This window comes from Prionailurus viverrinus, chromosome A1, assembly GCF_022837055.1.
Source record: "Prionailurus viverrinus isolate Anna chromosome A1, UM_Priviv_1.0, whole genome shotgun sequence".
Lineage (NCBI taxonomy): Eukaryota > Metazoa > Chordata > Mammalia > Carnivora > Felidae > Prionailurus > Prionailurus viverrinus.
This window is the reverse complement of record NC_062561.1, coordinates 197,486,523-197,502,905: the sequence shown is the minus strand read 5'-3', so window position 1 is coordinate 197,502,905 and position 16,383 is coordinate 197,486,523. Positions and strand designations below refer to the sequence as shown.

Sequence of the window (16,383 nt, the reverse complement as noted above, 5' to 3'; positions counted from 1 at the left end):
CGCTCCCTGGATTTGGAACCCTGTGAGCGGGCCCACGTGACTGCATATCTACCATCGGGGCAAGATTATGTCATGACGGAGAGCCCAGATTCTGGAGACAGAGCCAAGTTCAAATCCAGACTCTTCTGCTTACTTGCGACATGTCATCTTGGCCAAGACACTCAGTGTTCCTGAGCCTCAGTTTCTTCATCTGCAAAAATGAGATGATACTACCCTTGTTTACTTTATCAGGTGCTATGAGGATTAAGATAATGTATATAAAACGCTCAGCACAGTTCTTACCTCAATAAACATTTGCCATGAATGTTCTAGGGCTATGCCATCTAATAGAGCAGTCACTAGCTCTCTATATGTGGCAGTTGAAGCCTTAAACGTGGCTAGTCTGAACTGAGATGTGCTGTTAAGCACAGAATACACATTGGATTTCAAAGACTTAGTATAAGAAAAGAATGTAAAATCCTTTGATAACTTTTTATATTGCTTATATGTTGAAATGAAAACATTTTGGATATATTGTATTAATAAAATATAATTAATGTTATTTTTTCTATTAATAGGTCTTCTAGAAAATTTGGAATTACTTGTGGTTCAGTTTTGTCACTTACATTATATTTTTGGACAGTACTACGATGGTAGGGCTTCTGTCGTTTCAGGTGGGCGATGGTGGGGGTGGTTGTATTTTTTTTTGTTTTCCAGTGTGGCAGGGGGGAACAGTGTAAGTGGTTTTGAGGTATTCGAATTTTAGTGGCTGTATCTGTCTCTTATAGATGGTATTTGAGCTGCAAAGGCTCTTTGGAGATTAAGTAGGCCAATCTTCTCTCTCTAAAGATGGGGGAACTGAGGCCTACCCAGAGGCCCATGGGATATGCCTAGGGCCAGAGAATTAATGATAGCAGAACTCAAATCAGAACCCAGATACCTTCCCCATCCCAGCAAGCGGCTTCAGGTCAGAATAATGCTGCCACCTGGTGGTCACCCATAGATGAGCGTCACAAGCCAGGGCAGCAGCTAGGCTCCTTCAGGAGCAGGACTCAGCTGCCATCTACTTCCCTGTCCTCTGCAGAAGCTAGAACAGGAAGGACCCTCCTCCAACCTCCTTCCAGTCTGACTGCACAGAGCCCCAGCTTGCCAGGGGTATGAAAGTGTAGTGATTAAGGGCACTATCTGTGATTACAGACAAGTGAAGGATTAAATCCCAACTCTACTCCTCCTAGCTATGAGGCCCTGCAAAAGCCACTTATCTCTGATCCTTGGTTTCCCCATACGTAAAATGTGGGTAATAATAGAGCTTACCTCAAAGTTATTAAATTTGAGTCAACAAATATCTACAAAGCACCACCACTTATGCACTGTTCCTGGTACTGGGATATAGCAGTGAACCTAAAAAGACAAGCCCATGGTTCTCAGTGTGCCCTTTAGACCACTGAGAGCAGCAGCACCTGAAAACTTGTTAGAAATGCAAATCTTTAGGCCTCCATCCCAGATCTACTGATTCTGAATCTGACACATGCTCAAGGTTGAGAACCACTAGACTTGGACACGTAGATTATATATCAGGTGGGGTTAAGTGATATGAATATGGCAAATAAATGGCTAAATATCTTGAGAATAATGGCCAGGGGCGGGGGTTAGGTGGGGAACACTAATTGATCTGTGAGGGTCAGGGAGAGCCTACCTGATAAGGTGACAAGTTCCAGCAGACATCTGAAAGCAATTATCTAGAGGAAAGGTTAGAAGGATATGCCGTTTCCCCTTCAAAACACATCCTATATTTATAATAAGTCCTGGGGATAGAAGACAGGTGACTATAGTTAATTATTAAAAAAAAAAAAAAAGACTTCCTGCAAACTGCATACATTCTACTTATATCCTATTGGCCACAACTTAGTCAGATGGACCACACCTAACCACCTGAGGAGTCTTTATTCTGATAAACCATATATCCAGCTAAAAACTGAGAGTCCTATTTACAATAGAAAATGAAGAAAAAGCATTTTGGTGAACAATGGTTTCTGCCATACTAAGAGATTCTGATGTAACCAGCCTTTGGGAGTCTGGTTTATACTTGTATGCCTCCAATGATGGGGGATCCCTATCTCGTGAAAATTTTATCCCCTCTTTGAGCAGCTCTTTTAGAAAACTCTTTGATAACTCAAGTCTACCTCTCTGTAATTCCTACCACCGTGGGACTACGCGGAACAAGACTGCTTGCTCCCTCTTCCCCAAGAGAGAATTTACCTATTTTAAGTCCCCTATACATCTTCTCTTTGAACCACCTAAGGTCAATGGCTTCCCCCCTTGGGAAGAGTTTTCCTGATCCGGCATTAAGAGATTAAAAATGACCTTGACAGTAACCTCATGGATGACAGGGAGCCACATCATCACCCAGGTCCATGAAGATGAAGTGGAAGTCTAGAGCTCTACCTCAAGCAGAATGTGAAGGAAGCCAAGCAGGAATTGGAGTTCCAGTCTCATTGGACTTTTGTATTTCTTCAGGTTTATTTTGTAGTTCAGAAATTCTTCCTTCTGTTGGCTCTAATCTGCCATTGAACCCATCCACTGAGTATTTAATTTCAATAACTGTATGTATTTTTCTTTGGTTCCTTTTCGAAGACATCTGATTATATCTTGCCTACTTTTTTATTCCATTATTTCTTTAAGCATTTCATATGTAGTTATTTTATTTTTTTTTAATATATTTTAATGTTTATTTTTGAGAGAGACAGAGACAGAATGCCAGTGGGTTAGGGGCAGAAAGAGAGGGAGACACAGAATCAGAAACAGGCTCCAGGCTGTCAACACAGAGCCCAACACAGGGCTCGAAGTCACGAGGCTTGAGATCATGACCTGAGCCAAAGTCGGATGCTCAACCGACTGAGCCACCCAAGTGCCCCTGTAGTTATTTTTTTATTTCAGAGAGAGAGTGTGAGCTGGGGAGAGGGGCAGAGGGAGATAATCTTAAACAGACTCCACAATCAGTGCAGAGCCTGATGGGAGGATCAATCCCACCACCCCAGGATTATGACCTGAGCCGATATCAAGAGTCGGAATGCACAACCAACTGAACCAACCACCCAAGTGCCCTGTTAGGTAGTTTTACATTTTGATAATTTTAATATGAACTCTTTGGGGGTATAGAAATCTTTTCTGTTTGGGGTGCTTATTTTCATGTGTTTGTATCTTTTTTGGGAGTGGAGGGAGCAGGAGTCATATTTGGTTGAACCTAATCTGTGAGAAACCACTGGGCTTCAATTGTGCTTCTGTCCAGAGGAGCTTTTGCTTTTTACCAAGAGCCCTGACACAGTCCTACTTAGGAGTTATTAGCCCAGAAATCTGAGGATTTCTGGCTTATTGTGAAGGTCAAGCTCAGCTCCCTCACCATGGGCCCGAGGATAGGGAGAGGGGCAGAGCCTAAACTTAACTTCCTGGCACTGACTTGGTATTTACCTTAAGAGCTACCCCAACTTTCTTTGCTGACAGCTATTCCCCAATCCATTTCAACTTGATGAACTTTTCTTTCGTTTCTTGAATGCCCCTGGGGATTTCTTTTTTAAAATTTTTAAAAATTATTTTAAGTAGGTTCCACACCCAGTGTGGAGCCCAACACAGGGCTTGAGCTCATCACCCTGAGATCCAAGTCGAGCTGACATGGAGAGTTGGCCACTTAACCCACTGAGCCACCCAGGTGCTCCTCCTTTATTTCTTTGAAGTCCAGGAATGCATGTTTGTTTTAATTTATCAAGGATCTAGAAATAGAAACGCTTTTTTAAACTATCTAGTTTACAGAATCTATCTAGTCTACAGTAGGGGAAAGCCCATTCACCTATTCAGTGATTCATTCCACAAGCCATTATGGAGCCCATATCCAAAAGCTGGGTGGGAGGCACTGGACAAGACCCACTTTACCTTCTCAGAGCTCACACATTAGTGGGGAAAATAGGCTAGAATGCAGGGGGACGGTGGTGGCACATGGGAAGTGGGGGGTGCAGTGGGAATTCAACAGAGAAGCGCCTCGAGGGGCAACCAGGAAAGTAACTCTGAGAGAGGGATGAAGAACAGATTCTAACAGATGAGAAGACAGTGAGGTGACATGGGGGAGAGCAGATGCTGAAGCAGCCAAGCTGGGAGGGGATGTGAGCAGAAGACCGAAGGCACAGAGAACTGGAAAAGCAAAAGGACTAGGTTTGGCTTGGGCAGAGTGAGAGCGTCAAGTATGGGCAGGACCAGGTAACAAAGCATGTGGTCTAGGGCTAGACATGGAGGCTTGTTTAGTAGACTTACAAGAGCTCAGGTCAGAGAAAGGAGCCAGGAGGGCAGGAGGGACCATTTCTCGGGGCCTGGCTGGGGCTGCAGCTGCAGCCCACGACATCGGGCTCACCTGCCAAGGCTGTGCTCCCGTGGTTCGTGGTCTCAGGCGGGCAACAACTCCTCCAGTCCTGCCTTACATGTCTGTGGCCGACAGACTGCTGTTTCAACCTAAGCTGTGCAAACTGGCTCTCCTTGCAAACAAAACCCTGAGAGGAACAGCTTTCAAAGACCTGGCTGACTGCATCTCTGGTTACCAGGAAACAACAGTACAAGTTGCAAAGTCCCATCACAGGAAATAAAAAGAATGCTCTAGCAACCGCCAGCATTTTTCCACCAGGATTCCAGCCAGCTGTCATTCAGGCTCCTTGGCATAAGAACTCAACAAGCTTAAGAATAGTGGTAGCTTCTTCAGAGCCAGGCACTGTGCTAAACACTTTAATCTTAATTCTTATGATACCCTAAGAGGCAGCCATTATCACAGGAAGTTTCACTAAATGGTCAAGCGGTTAAGTCATTTGCCTAAAGTTAGTCTGAAGCTGGGAACTAGGTATTTTCGTCCAGGCATGTTCACTTCTTGAGGGTCTGTACACATCCTGCCTTAGCAATGAGGCTGCCGGTAAGGAAGTACCGTTTTTTCCCCCTAACACTTTTAATTTTGGAATAATTTTAGATTTACCAGAAAGTTGCAAGGATCGTATGACTTTTCTACATACCACTCATCCAATTTTCCCCCTCATGTTAACATCTTACATCACCACAAAATATTTGTCAAAATTAAGAAATTAATTGAACTTCAGGCCTTACTCGTATTTTACCAGTTTTCACGCTAACGTCCTTTCCGGTTCAGGATCCAATGGTGCATTAGTTAGGTCTAATCTCCTTTGGTCTTCTATCCTTGTTTTTCATCACTTTTGACTCAAGCACTGGCATCCTGCAGAATGTCCTCTAATTGGGTTACGGGTTTCTTAAGAGTATCAGAGTTCAAGTGCTCTCATCATCTTGCATCTAGAGTATTGCTGACCATTGAACAGCATAGGTTTGAACTGCGTGGACAATTCACGTGGATTTTTTTCAATAAATACGCATAGAACTGTCTTCTCTCTTCCTTATAATGTTCTTAGTAACATTTTCTTCTCTCTAGCTTAATTAGCCACCCAACAGTGGAGCAGTTACCATCACAGGGCCCTATGCTAATCTCTTGCAGAACACTCTGTACCATCTGGTACCACTGGGTCCTCGGAGGTGGATGCAAGCTTCCGGAGAGCAAAAACTTTTTTAATCACTGATGAAAATAGGGCTTGGTGTGTATTTGTGGGGTGACCGAATCTCTATGTACTTTATGTACTGATGTGGAACAATCTCCAAGATCTGCCAAGTGAGAAAAAGCAAGACGCAGCAGAGTGCACTACCAATTTTGCACAGAAGGTGTGGGGGGCGAGTAGACACCCACGTATGTTTATATATGGCTCAAGTCTGGAAGGCTCCTCTTCTGCTCAGACTACACTCGGCTCAACAGTTTCCACTCTGCCCTGGCTCTTTAAGAATTGGTCCATTTTTGGAACCAACATCTGCTTTTCAAAACAAGGTCTCTAAGGTCTTGGTCTGCTTTAGATGATGGAGGCAACAATGCCACAACCAGCAGGGTGGAAAACACCCAACTGCACACAGGTACCTCGCCTCTCCTTAGGCTCCTCCTCCCAGGAAGTCACTTCACAGAACACAGGCTCATCCTGTCAAGTGTCAGGGGCCCAACCAGTATCTTCTGTGTTCCTGTTTGGCAGGAACCGTATCCTCTGCAGTAATATATCTGTTAAAGGCCTCCTGCTTTACCCTGCACCTGTGATCCCCAGAAGTCTTATGCCCTGGTCAAATGGAGCCAGGAGGAGAGAACCAAGTATCCCTGAAGGGTGGCCTCTACACGAAGGAGAGAAGACTGGAGTCGAAACAGCTTACACAAAGGCAATTTATTAACAGAAAACATTAATTTGAGGAATCCTGTTCACAGACGGCGACCACGGCGACCCCCCTTCCTGCGGGTGCTATCGGAGGGGATGGGGGTGACATCCTCTGTGGGGAGGAAGAGAAAATATCATTGCCTAGAGACGGATGGGAAGGAGTCCGGGCCTCCCTAGACCAGTGGCCTAACACACCAACAGTGGATCCTGCTGCTCCCCACATAAACCCTCCATACATAACACACGGATGCGGACTGCCCCACCTGCTGCTTCCTCAAATTTTCCGATGTAGTCTGAACTCACTTTTCTGAAGGGAAAACTGAGGCTCAGAAAACGCATACAACTTACATACGAGGTCAGAAGCAGGCGAGAAATCACGTTTCTGACATCCAGCCCACTGACTCTCTAGTGAAAAGATTCTCCTACTAAACAGGGCAACCTAACACTATCTTCTTTCCAGTCAGTAAAAGGTTGAAAATATGCTGAAAAAAAATAAAACCTTAAGAGGAAAAGGTTGGACCACCAGATCGAGGGATCAGTACATGATGCGACCATGCACACAGAAACAGGAAAAGGCTAACACCTTCTCAGGAGCTAAAGGATCAGGAGATCACAGGCGTGAGGAGGGCAGGCACTACACAGATATAGGGAATTTGCTGTGATTCTCCACCGCAGGAGTTGCCACTCCCTGCATTCAGTTTTCATGGTCACAATGACTAGTGTACTCTTAATACTTAGTAGGCAAGGACCAAGGATACAGATGGTCCTACAATTCAGGAGACAGACTACACAAAATGCCAACTCCCTTAAGAGACACTATAAAGGACAGACAATTCATCTCCTATCAGTTCCACCAGCCACTGTCCCAAACCCTATACACCAGGCAGTGTGCGGCACTGGGGTTAAGAAATCAAACTGCGCTGTCCCAATGTAAAAGAGAAGGTCGACATTTACAACAGGTGATAGGGGTGTTCAGGGAGAAATTCTGTCACATGGTGCCTCTTGCAGCCCCCATTAACAACCCTAATTGCCAACAGTCCCCAGACCAAGCAGCACTGCATCCACTGGGTACATCACAAGCTTTCTGGGGTTAATACTTCAAAGTAAATCCAAATGCTAGCTAGAAGGGGGGACACTTACCAATCCGCCCAATCTTCATTCCTGAGCGGGCAAGGGCTCTGAGGGCTGACTGGGCCCCAGGTCCAGGGGTCTTGGTTCTAGGAAATGAGAAATCTATGTTAAGAAAAGCTTTGTCCAACTCATTAGGGGTTCTTTCTGAGATCCCACAACCCTCTAGCTAAGGAATCGGCAACTTTCCTTAAAGGGCCAAACAGTGGAGAGCCCAACGTGGAACTCAATGAACCTGAGATCAAGACTTGAGCTGAAATCGGGGCGCCTGGGTGGCTCAGTTGGTTAAGCGGCCGACTTCGGCTCAGGTCACGATCTCGCGCTCCGTGAGTTCAAGCCCCGCGTCAGGCTCTGTGCTGACAGCTCAGAGCCTGGAGCCTGTTTCAGATTCTGTGTCTCCTTCTCTCTGACCCTCCCCTGTTCATGCTCTGTCTCTGTCTCAAAAATAAATAAAACGTTAAAAAAAATTTTTTTTAAAAGACTTGAGCTGTAATCAGAGATGGACACTTATCGACTGAACCATCCAGGCACCCCCAAACAATAAATACTGAAGGTTTAGTGGGCCACTTATGATTTTTGTTGCATACTTTCTGACCCCTGGGTCATAGTTTGTGCTCTACCCTGCCTGCAGCCCATTTAAAGCACTGTCCCTTTTTGCCACAGGCTATAATTCTTTTTTGGTGATCTGTTCATTTCCAACTGCTCCACCTGCCCCAAACCAAGACCCTAACATCTTTTCAGTGGACCACTTCATCTGGTCTGCTGTCCACACAGCAGCCATTGTTTTTGTTTTGTTTTGACACAAGCACTATGCCCAATGTGGGGCTTGAACTCATGACCCTGAGATTAAGAGTTGCATGCTCTACTGACGGAGCCAGTCAGATGTCCCAACACAGCAGTCATCTTTAAAAATGTCCAATCTTGGGGTGCCTGGGTGGCTTTGTCGTTTTAAGTGTACAACTTCAGCTCAGGTCATTGTCCCACGGTCCGTGAATTCGCACCCTGCTTTGGGCTCTGTGCTGACAGCTTAGAGCCCGGAGCCTGCTTCAGATTCTGTGTCTCCCCCTCTCTCTGCCCCTCCCTCACCAAGCTCTGTCTCTCTCAGAGAAGGGGGAAAAAAAAAAAAAAAAAGTCCAATCTCAGGGCACCTGGGTGGCTCAGTTGATTAAGTGCACCAACTCCTGATTTTGGCTTAGGTCATGATCTCATGGTTCATGGGGTGCTAACAGCACAGAGCCTGCCTGGGATGTTCTCTGTCCTTCCCTGGCTAGTACTCTTGCTGTCTCTCAAAATAAATAAACTTTAAAAATGCCCAATCTCATCAGGTCATTACTATTAAAAAGTTCTTTTGCTCCCCCCACCTTTGGCTGAAGTCCAGCTCTTTACTGCTTCTTTAAGACCCAGCAGGAACTTGCTCCTGCCTAGCTCTCTGATCACAATTCAACAAACACTCTTCCCACAGATGTGCCAAGTCCATTCCCACTCGAGACTTTTCCACTGCAGCTGTATCTTGAATACTTTCTCCCTGTCCTTCTTTCACTGGACCACTTCCTGGCACATTTAAGTCTTAGTTGAAATTACATCTTGTCACTAACTCCCATTCCTGACACCATACCTTTACTTCCTAGCACTTGCCACAAACGGGAAGCACAGGGGCCCCTGCTTAGGTTGTTTAAAGTCAGACTCTCCTACCTGCCTAGGTGCCTCTATACGGGAGAGGAGAGGTGATAGCTACTCTTTTCCATCATTCTTTTCTAGTACCCCAAACATAATACCTGGTATGCAGTGAGTGCTCAACAAAGTTGGGGAGGAAGGAGCAGAAGCGGTGGTGCAACAACCAACTACTAAATATGAACACACTTAACAGGTCTTGTGCAAAGTCACAAGAGAAAAACCAAGCCTCAAATCCAGGTGCTTTGGCATCCATGCCCAGAGACCTCACCTCCCAGCCCCCGACTCACGTACCTATTTCCTCCTGTGGCCCGGAGTTTGATGTGGAGAGCGGTGATGCCCAGCTCCTTGCACCTCTGGGCTACATCCTGGGCAGCCAACATGGCAGCGTAGGGAGAGGACTCATCTCGGTCAGCCTTCACCTTCATCCCACCAGTCACACGGCAGATGGTTTCCCTAGAACAAAAGCTCACGGTCATTCCGCTCACACAACAAGGATTCTAAGTACTTAGCACATCCTAATGAGTGCCACAGTTCGGGTATGGCAGAAGATGAAGGTCAACTCGAATATGCATCCTTTCTAACAAGATGGCCATGGGTTCTGCCTTGATGGGGTTCAAAGACCCAGATGAATGGGACGCTGTATTAACAATATAAATTTACTTTTACATTTAATCCTCTCAATTGCTCCATGACGTAGACGTTAACCTCACCATATATATTAGGAGAAAACCAAATCTTAGAATTTGAGTGACTCTTGCTAATGGTGGCCAGAACCTGTACGTAGAGCTGACTTCCAGTCCACCACTGCTCCTACTAAGTACCAACAGATTGAGGATTCACGGATCACCACACTTTAAGGACACAAGGGCAGGGAACGTCTTTCTTGTAACTCAAATGCCTGGGAAATGACAGTATTTGTGACTAAACAAACATGTTTCCTTATCTGAACTTTTTAATTCTTTCAAGAGAACCCCTTAAACTGCCACCCAATTCCAGGAGAATTTCTTCCCCCAGACCCTTGCCAGTATGGTCTGTACCTCTTCACCCAGGTACTCACTTGCCAGAAAGATCGGTGACATGGACAAAAGTGTCATTGAAGGATGCAAAGATGTGGCACACGCCAAACACATTTTCTCCTTCAGCTACCTGAGGTCCAAGGCTGATGACCTGTTCTTCTTTCTTTTCTTTCCCCTTTCGAGGTGCCATTTCTGAAAGGAAGTAAAAAAAAATCCCGAAGTTAGCAATGGACAAGAGGTTTCCACAACCTTTTCCTGGCTATTAAAGGAAATCTCCAAGTTTTGCTCCTCTGTGTCTCTTTCCCTCCACCCTGGGAATCTGTGCAATCTCATCTCTGCCTAAACTCACTTCTCTCTGCACTTAGGAGAGTTCAACTGGTGGCTAAAGAAGCAAAGTACCTTGAGATAACCTTTCCCCTGAATTTACTTAAAGCACAGATCATAGCACTTGCTAAGCAGCCCAGAGTTCTAGCAGCAAGACCACAAGTATCCCTCCAATTTTTACCAAGTTGGCCTCAAAACCATGAAAAACACTGGCTTAGATCCCTAGAGACCTCCCAAGTTCAACTGACAGCTCTGCAAACCCGGGTAATCAATTCTTCCTGGGCCTTAAAGCCCACAATATATATCCTGAGAAATTTTTAAAGATTTGTTTAGTGACACAACAAGTCAGTTGCAGAGCAGTGATGAGAACCAGGTTAAGGGATTCCTAGTCTACACTCCACAACACTTCCAATACCAGGAGGGCTTCTGGTCTCCTGGACCCCAAGTATCATTTACTGGTTAGGCTCAAAGACTTTAAAGACTGCATTCAAAAAGATTAGTAGAAGGCCAAGACCAATGACCTACCCATGAATTGGTGACAGCTGAAGACCCTTTACGGAAGACACCTGCTGCCTGAACTCTGCACTAACTCCTACGCTTAGAATTCAAGGGTCCCTCACCCACATAGTTCCCTAGTTTCATCTCCTACTATATCCTGTACCAGATCCCTCCAAAAAGCCAGTTCAAGGGCTATCTCCCATCCTCTGACAATTCATCTCCTGCTATCCTTCCACTACTGATTAAAACCAAATGCTTTTTTTTTTTAATTTTAATGTTTTAAACATTTCTAAATGCTTATTTTTAAGAGACAGGGACAAAGCATGAGTACAGGAGGAGCAGAGAAGGGGGGGACGGGACACACACAGAATCCGAAGCAGGCTCCCCCCTCCGAGCTGTCAGCACAGAGCCAGACGTGGGGCTCAAACTCACGACCACGAGATCAATGACCTGAGCCGAAGTTGAACACTTAAGCAGCTGAGCCACCCAAGTGCTCAGAACCAAATTCTTAAACTTTTACTAGAATCGAGCATTAAAGGCAATAAAACATATCCTTTTGGAAGGCTAATGGAAAAGCCCCATCCCAAAGACTCATTGTTAGCGAAATCAAGTAACTCTAATCTGACATAGCATGTAATGGAAGTGCAATTATTCCATCAAAGGAGGAAAAGCAAGTATGGGTAAGTGGAAGGCGAAGAGAGGACTACTTTCCGCCCAAAGCACCTCCTGACACTCAATCCGAACAATTCCCTAACACTTCCAGAAGACACTAGAAATCAGAAGGGCTCAGGTGACTTAGGCTGCACCCTTTCGGATGAAGACAAATTTGGCCTTGCCTTGGTTCGTAAAGACAGTGGCAAAACCAGACTTAAAAATCAGTGCCCCGACTCCCAGTCCAGCACTTTCTACCCCGTGCCAAGATGCTTTTATTCCATGAAGGACCACCATTCCAGACCCGAGAAAGTCCATGTCTCTTGCATTCCTGGATCTCCCCAGTGCCTTCCTTATACAAGGTCTGGGGAGTGACCACAGTAAGCACATGTGTAGGTCTCAGATGTACAAAGTAACTGTTCCTACGCTCAAATTACATCCAATGGAGTAAGAATTTTAAGGAAGGGGCCAAGAGTGCTCACAGGAAAAGTTTTAAGTTCTGCCTGGAGAAGCCCAGAAAGACCAGCAGATCAGAACTCCAGCAGATCAGATTCATCAGGAAGCATGAATACGAATTCCTAAAGTGGCCACCCCACAAATGCCGCCCTGAGGTGGTGATGAGACGGGTCCTTACAGAATACATAAACGCATGGCAGGTGCTCAACCAACACTGACGTATATCCTTCTCTACCTTTAATTTCTGGCTTTGTAAGGCGCGCCCAGTACTTGCGACGTGCCAGACCTAGCCATCAACCGGGTTCAGGGAGCACCCAACACAAGGCCGTTTTTTCTGATTCCGTCCCTGAATCCCCACCACAATCCCCACGGAATCCGGACGACAGTTAATCCTACTTCCCAAACAAGGAAACAAACTACAGATTAGGAGCCCGGCCTACGACCGCTCAAGAAGCTGGCGGAGTAGAGAGAAGCCACATCGGACTAGGGTCCCGGGTCCTTCCCAAACATGCTGTGCGGCTCCTTAAACGGAACGGTGGTGGCAGCGCGGAGCGAGGGCCTTCAGGGCTGTAGCCACACTCAACCCCCTCCCCTTCACAAGCTCCTCCTTGAGACAAGACCGCCGCTTCCGAGACCAGGCGCGAACCTGAGTCTGGGGTCGGCCGGCCGCGCCCCTCTCGCCTGACACCTGACTCGGCTTCCGCGGAAACACCCCAGCCCAGCGCCCCGAACCCCGATGGGTCCCCCTGCCTCAGGATGCCACTCGATTAAACCCGCTGAAGCCTCCTACCTGCGCGTCTTCGCTAGACTCCGCCACCGGAAAGAGAGGGCGAGAGAGGGCGGGGCGACGGGTCACGTTCGCGCTCCCGGAAGTGTGCGTCTGAGGTCACGGAGCGAAGCCGGTGGCCCGTTTCTAAGGAGTTGAAGATTCGGCCTCGGGAAAGGCGTTTTACTTAAAAGAGCGCTAAAGGAGGCAAGGGGCAGGGTGTCGCTGCGAGCGGGTCTGCCTCTGAGACTGCACGAAGCAGCTACATCTGCTGAGCGAGGCGGGCCCTTGTGCGAAGATGGTGGCGGCCGCACCTAGACGGACTTCTTCCATCCTGACCCCGGGCCTAGTCGGCCCGGAGGCGGCAGCGCCTCTCGTGGCGCGGAGGGCAATAACAGCAATTGCCTGCTTTCATCACAGACTGGATGGCTGGCTGTGTCCTGAACAAAATAAGGATAAATTATTCAATATTTATTATATACTAGCTTGGGCTGAGCGACTTATATGCATTGCTTCATTTAATCCTCACAAAATTATCAAATAGATAACTTTTTATTTCTCTTTTACGGATAAAGGACGTTAACCAAGATTACACATTTGTGGCTGATTTGAATTTCTGACTTCAAAGACTGTATGTTTGATAGCTACTTCCATGTATCCCTCTAATAGTGAAGGACCTTGAAAGGTTGGGAGGTGTATAGATGGAGATATGAGGAAAGGCAAAGAAATAGGTCGTGTGTGTGTGTGTGTGTGTGGCCCATGTAATAGACTACATATATTGCATATATATGAAATTTTTGAACAAAATTAGCGATTATACAGGGTAACATATAGTCCTTTCTTCACTAGAGTTGGTGCCACTGAACAGCTTTAACTCAGTTTAGCAAAGACCTCCTTTTTAAAAAAGTTTCCCTTTACAAAAGCAATTAATTACAGAATACCTATAAAAGAGAAACATAAACATTCTCAAAGGAGAGTACAAGGAAGACAAAAGAGAAAAAAACCAGTGACAGTCTTACCCACCACAATTAACACCTTGGTGTACGTCCTTTCCAAACATGATCTATGCAAATACGTACAAAAGAGGCACTTCCTTTTTTTTTTTAATATATGAAATTTATTGTCAAATTGGTTTCCATACAACACCCAGGAGGCACTTCATTTTTTTTTAAAGAAAAGAGAATAACCTTGCAATATTTTTTCCCAATGGCTAAAAAAATCTGTGCTCATAAACAATCCACATGATAAAGCGTATAGAAAAAAGTAAAAATCATTTCTAAATTCTTTCTTCTTTTTTTTTAAATTAATGCATGTTCATTTGGAAGTCACTTGAATGTAAAAAGAAAAACAAGTATCCATCCGAAGACAAACACTGTTTACAATTTTAAATACGTATGTATGTAATATATATACATACCCACGTGTATATATATATCACCTTTATTTTGCTTTTGGCATTATGCTATAGGATGTTGCTATGTAGTTTTTAACTTTTGATTTTGAAATAATTGCAGATTCACAGGAAATCACAAAAAACACGTAGGGAGAGTTCCCATGTACTCTTCACCCAGTTTCCCATAGTGGTAACATCTTGCGTAACTATAAAACACAATCACAGGAAACAAGCGATTGCGATGTATGCATAGAGTGCTATATAATTGTATCACACACGTACACCTGTGTAGCTACCATCACAATTACCACACAGAACTGTTCCATTACCACAAAACCTACTTGTGCTGCCTTTTCAGAGTCCCATCCACCTCTCTGCCCCTCCATCTCTACTACCACCCCTAATCTCTGGAAACCATTGATCTATTTTTTCAGCGCCAGAATTTCATTATTTCAAGAAAGTGATATAAATGGAATCACAAGTATGTGACCTTCTGAGATTTTTTTTTTACCTAGCATAATTCTCTTGAGACACATCCATGTTGTTACATATATCAATAGATTCATTCATTTTTAATTGCTTAGTAGTATTCCATGTATAGATTTACCACATTATTTTATTTTATTTTATTAACTTGTTTTATTTTTTGTTTTTTTAAGTTTACATCCAAATTAGTTAGCATATAGTGCAACAATGATTTCAGGAGTAGATTCCTTAGTGCCCCTTACCCATTTAGCCCATCCCCACTCCAACCCCTCCAGTAACCCTCAGTTTGTTCTCCATATTTATGAGTCTCTTCTGTTTTTATATTATTTTTGTTTCCCTTCCCTTATGTTCATCTGTTTTGTCTCTTAAAGTCCTCATATGAGTGAAGTCATATGATTTTTGTCTTTCTCTGACTGACTAATTTCCCTTAGCATAATACCCTCCAGTTCCATCCACGTAGTTGCAAATGGCAAGATTTCATTCTTTTTGATTGCTGAGTAATACTCCATTATGTGTGTGTATATATATACCACATTTTCTTTATCCATTCATCCATCGAGGGACATTTGAGCTCTTTCCATACTTTGGCTATTGTTGCGAGTGCTGCTATAAACATGGGGGTGCATGTGTCCCTTCGAAACAGCACACCTGTATCCCTTGGATAAATGCCTCGTAGTGCAATTGCTAGGTCGTAGGGTAGTTCTCTTTTTAGTTTTTTGAGGAACCTCCATACTGTTTTCCAGAGTGGCTGCACCAGCTTGCATTCCTACCAACAATGCAAAATAGATCCTCTTTCTCCTCATCCTCGCCAACATCTGTCGTTGCCTGAGTTGTTAATGTTAGCCATTCTGACAGGTGTAAGGTGGTATCTCATTGTTGTTTTGCTTTGTATTTCCCTGATGATGAGTGATGTTGAGCATTTTTTCAAGTGTCGGTTGGCCATCCGGCTGTCTTCTTTGGAGAAGTGTCTATTCATGTCTTTTGCCCATTTGTTCACCGGATTATTTATCTTTTGGGTGTTGAGTTTGATAAGTTCTTTATAGATTTTGGATACTAACCCTTTATCTAATATGTCATTTGCAAATACCTTCTCCCATTCTGTCAGTTGCCTTTTAGTTTTGCTGATTGTTTCCTTCGCTGTGCAGAAGCTTTTTATTCTGATGAGGTCCCAGTAGTTCATTTTTGCTTTTGTTTCCTTTGCCTCCGGAGACGTGTTGAGTAGGAAGTTGCTGTGGCCAAGATCAAAGAGGTTTTTGCCTGCTTTCTTCTCGAGGATTTTGATGGCTTCCTGTCTTACGTTTAGGTCTTTCATCCATTTTGAGTTTATTTTTGCGTATGGTGTAAGAAAGTGGTCCAGGTTCATTCTTCTGCATGTCGCTGTTCAGTTTTCCCAGCACCACTTGCTGAAGAGGCTGTCTTTATTCTTTTGGATATTTTTTCCTGTTTTGTCAAAGATTAGTTGGCCATACGTTTGTGGGTCCATTTCTGGGTTCTCTATTCTGTTCCATTGATCTGAGTGTCTGTTCTTGTGCCAGTACCATACTGTCTTGATGATTACAGCTGTGTAGTATAGCTTGAAGTCTGGGGTTGTGATGCCTCCTGCTTTGGTTTTCTTTTTCAAGATCGCTTTGGCTATTCTGGGTCTTTTCTGGTTCCATACAAATTTTAGGATTATTTGTTCTAGCTCTGTGAAGAATGCTGGTCTAAATTCTTTCTTCTAGAGATACC

At 44.6% G+C, this 16,383-nt stretch overlaps 1 protein-coding gene across 1 annotated transcript; it reads right to left on the bottom strand.

Annotated features, from left to right (window-relative positions):
• Positions 1-6,253: 6,253 nt before the first annotated feature.
• Positions 6,254-12,948, bottom strand: RPS14 (ribosomal protein S14). The gene is made up of 5 exons (XM_047859051.1): positions 12,801-12,948; positions 10,123-10,273; positions 9,357-9,518; positions 7,404-7,480; positions 6,254-6,375 (listed from the first exon to the last, which is right to left on the bottom strand). Exons 2-5 carry the CDS (start codon positions 10,269-10,271, stop codon positions 6,308-6,310), a joined length of 456 nt encoding a protein of 151 aa, XP_047715007.1. The 5' UTR covers positions 10,272-10,273; positions 12,801-12,948; the 3' UTR covers positions 6,254-6,307.
• Between the last annotated feature and the right edge of the window lie 3,435 nt (positions 12,949-16,383).

Excerpts from the sequence above, each read along its gene's own strand:
- RPS14 (XM_047859051.1), bottom strand. The coding sequence starts at position 10,271 with ATGGCACCTCGAAAGGGGAAAGAAAAGAAAGAAGAACAGGTCATCAGC. Across the intron at positions 9,519-10,122 it reads GTCACCGATCTTTCTGGCAA|GGAAACCATCTGCCGTGTGA; the intron begins GTGAGTACCTGG and ends CTTTTGTTCTAG. Across the intron at positions 6,376-7,403 it reads AATGAAGATTGGGCGGATTG|AGGATGTCACCCCCATCCCC; the intron begins GTAAGTGTCCCC and ends TCCTCCCCACAG.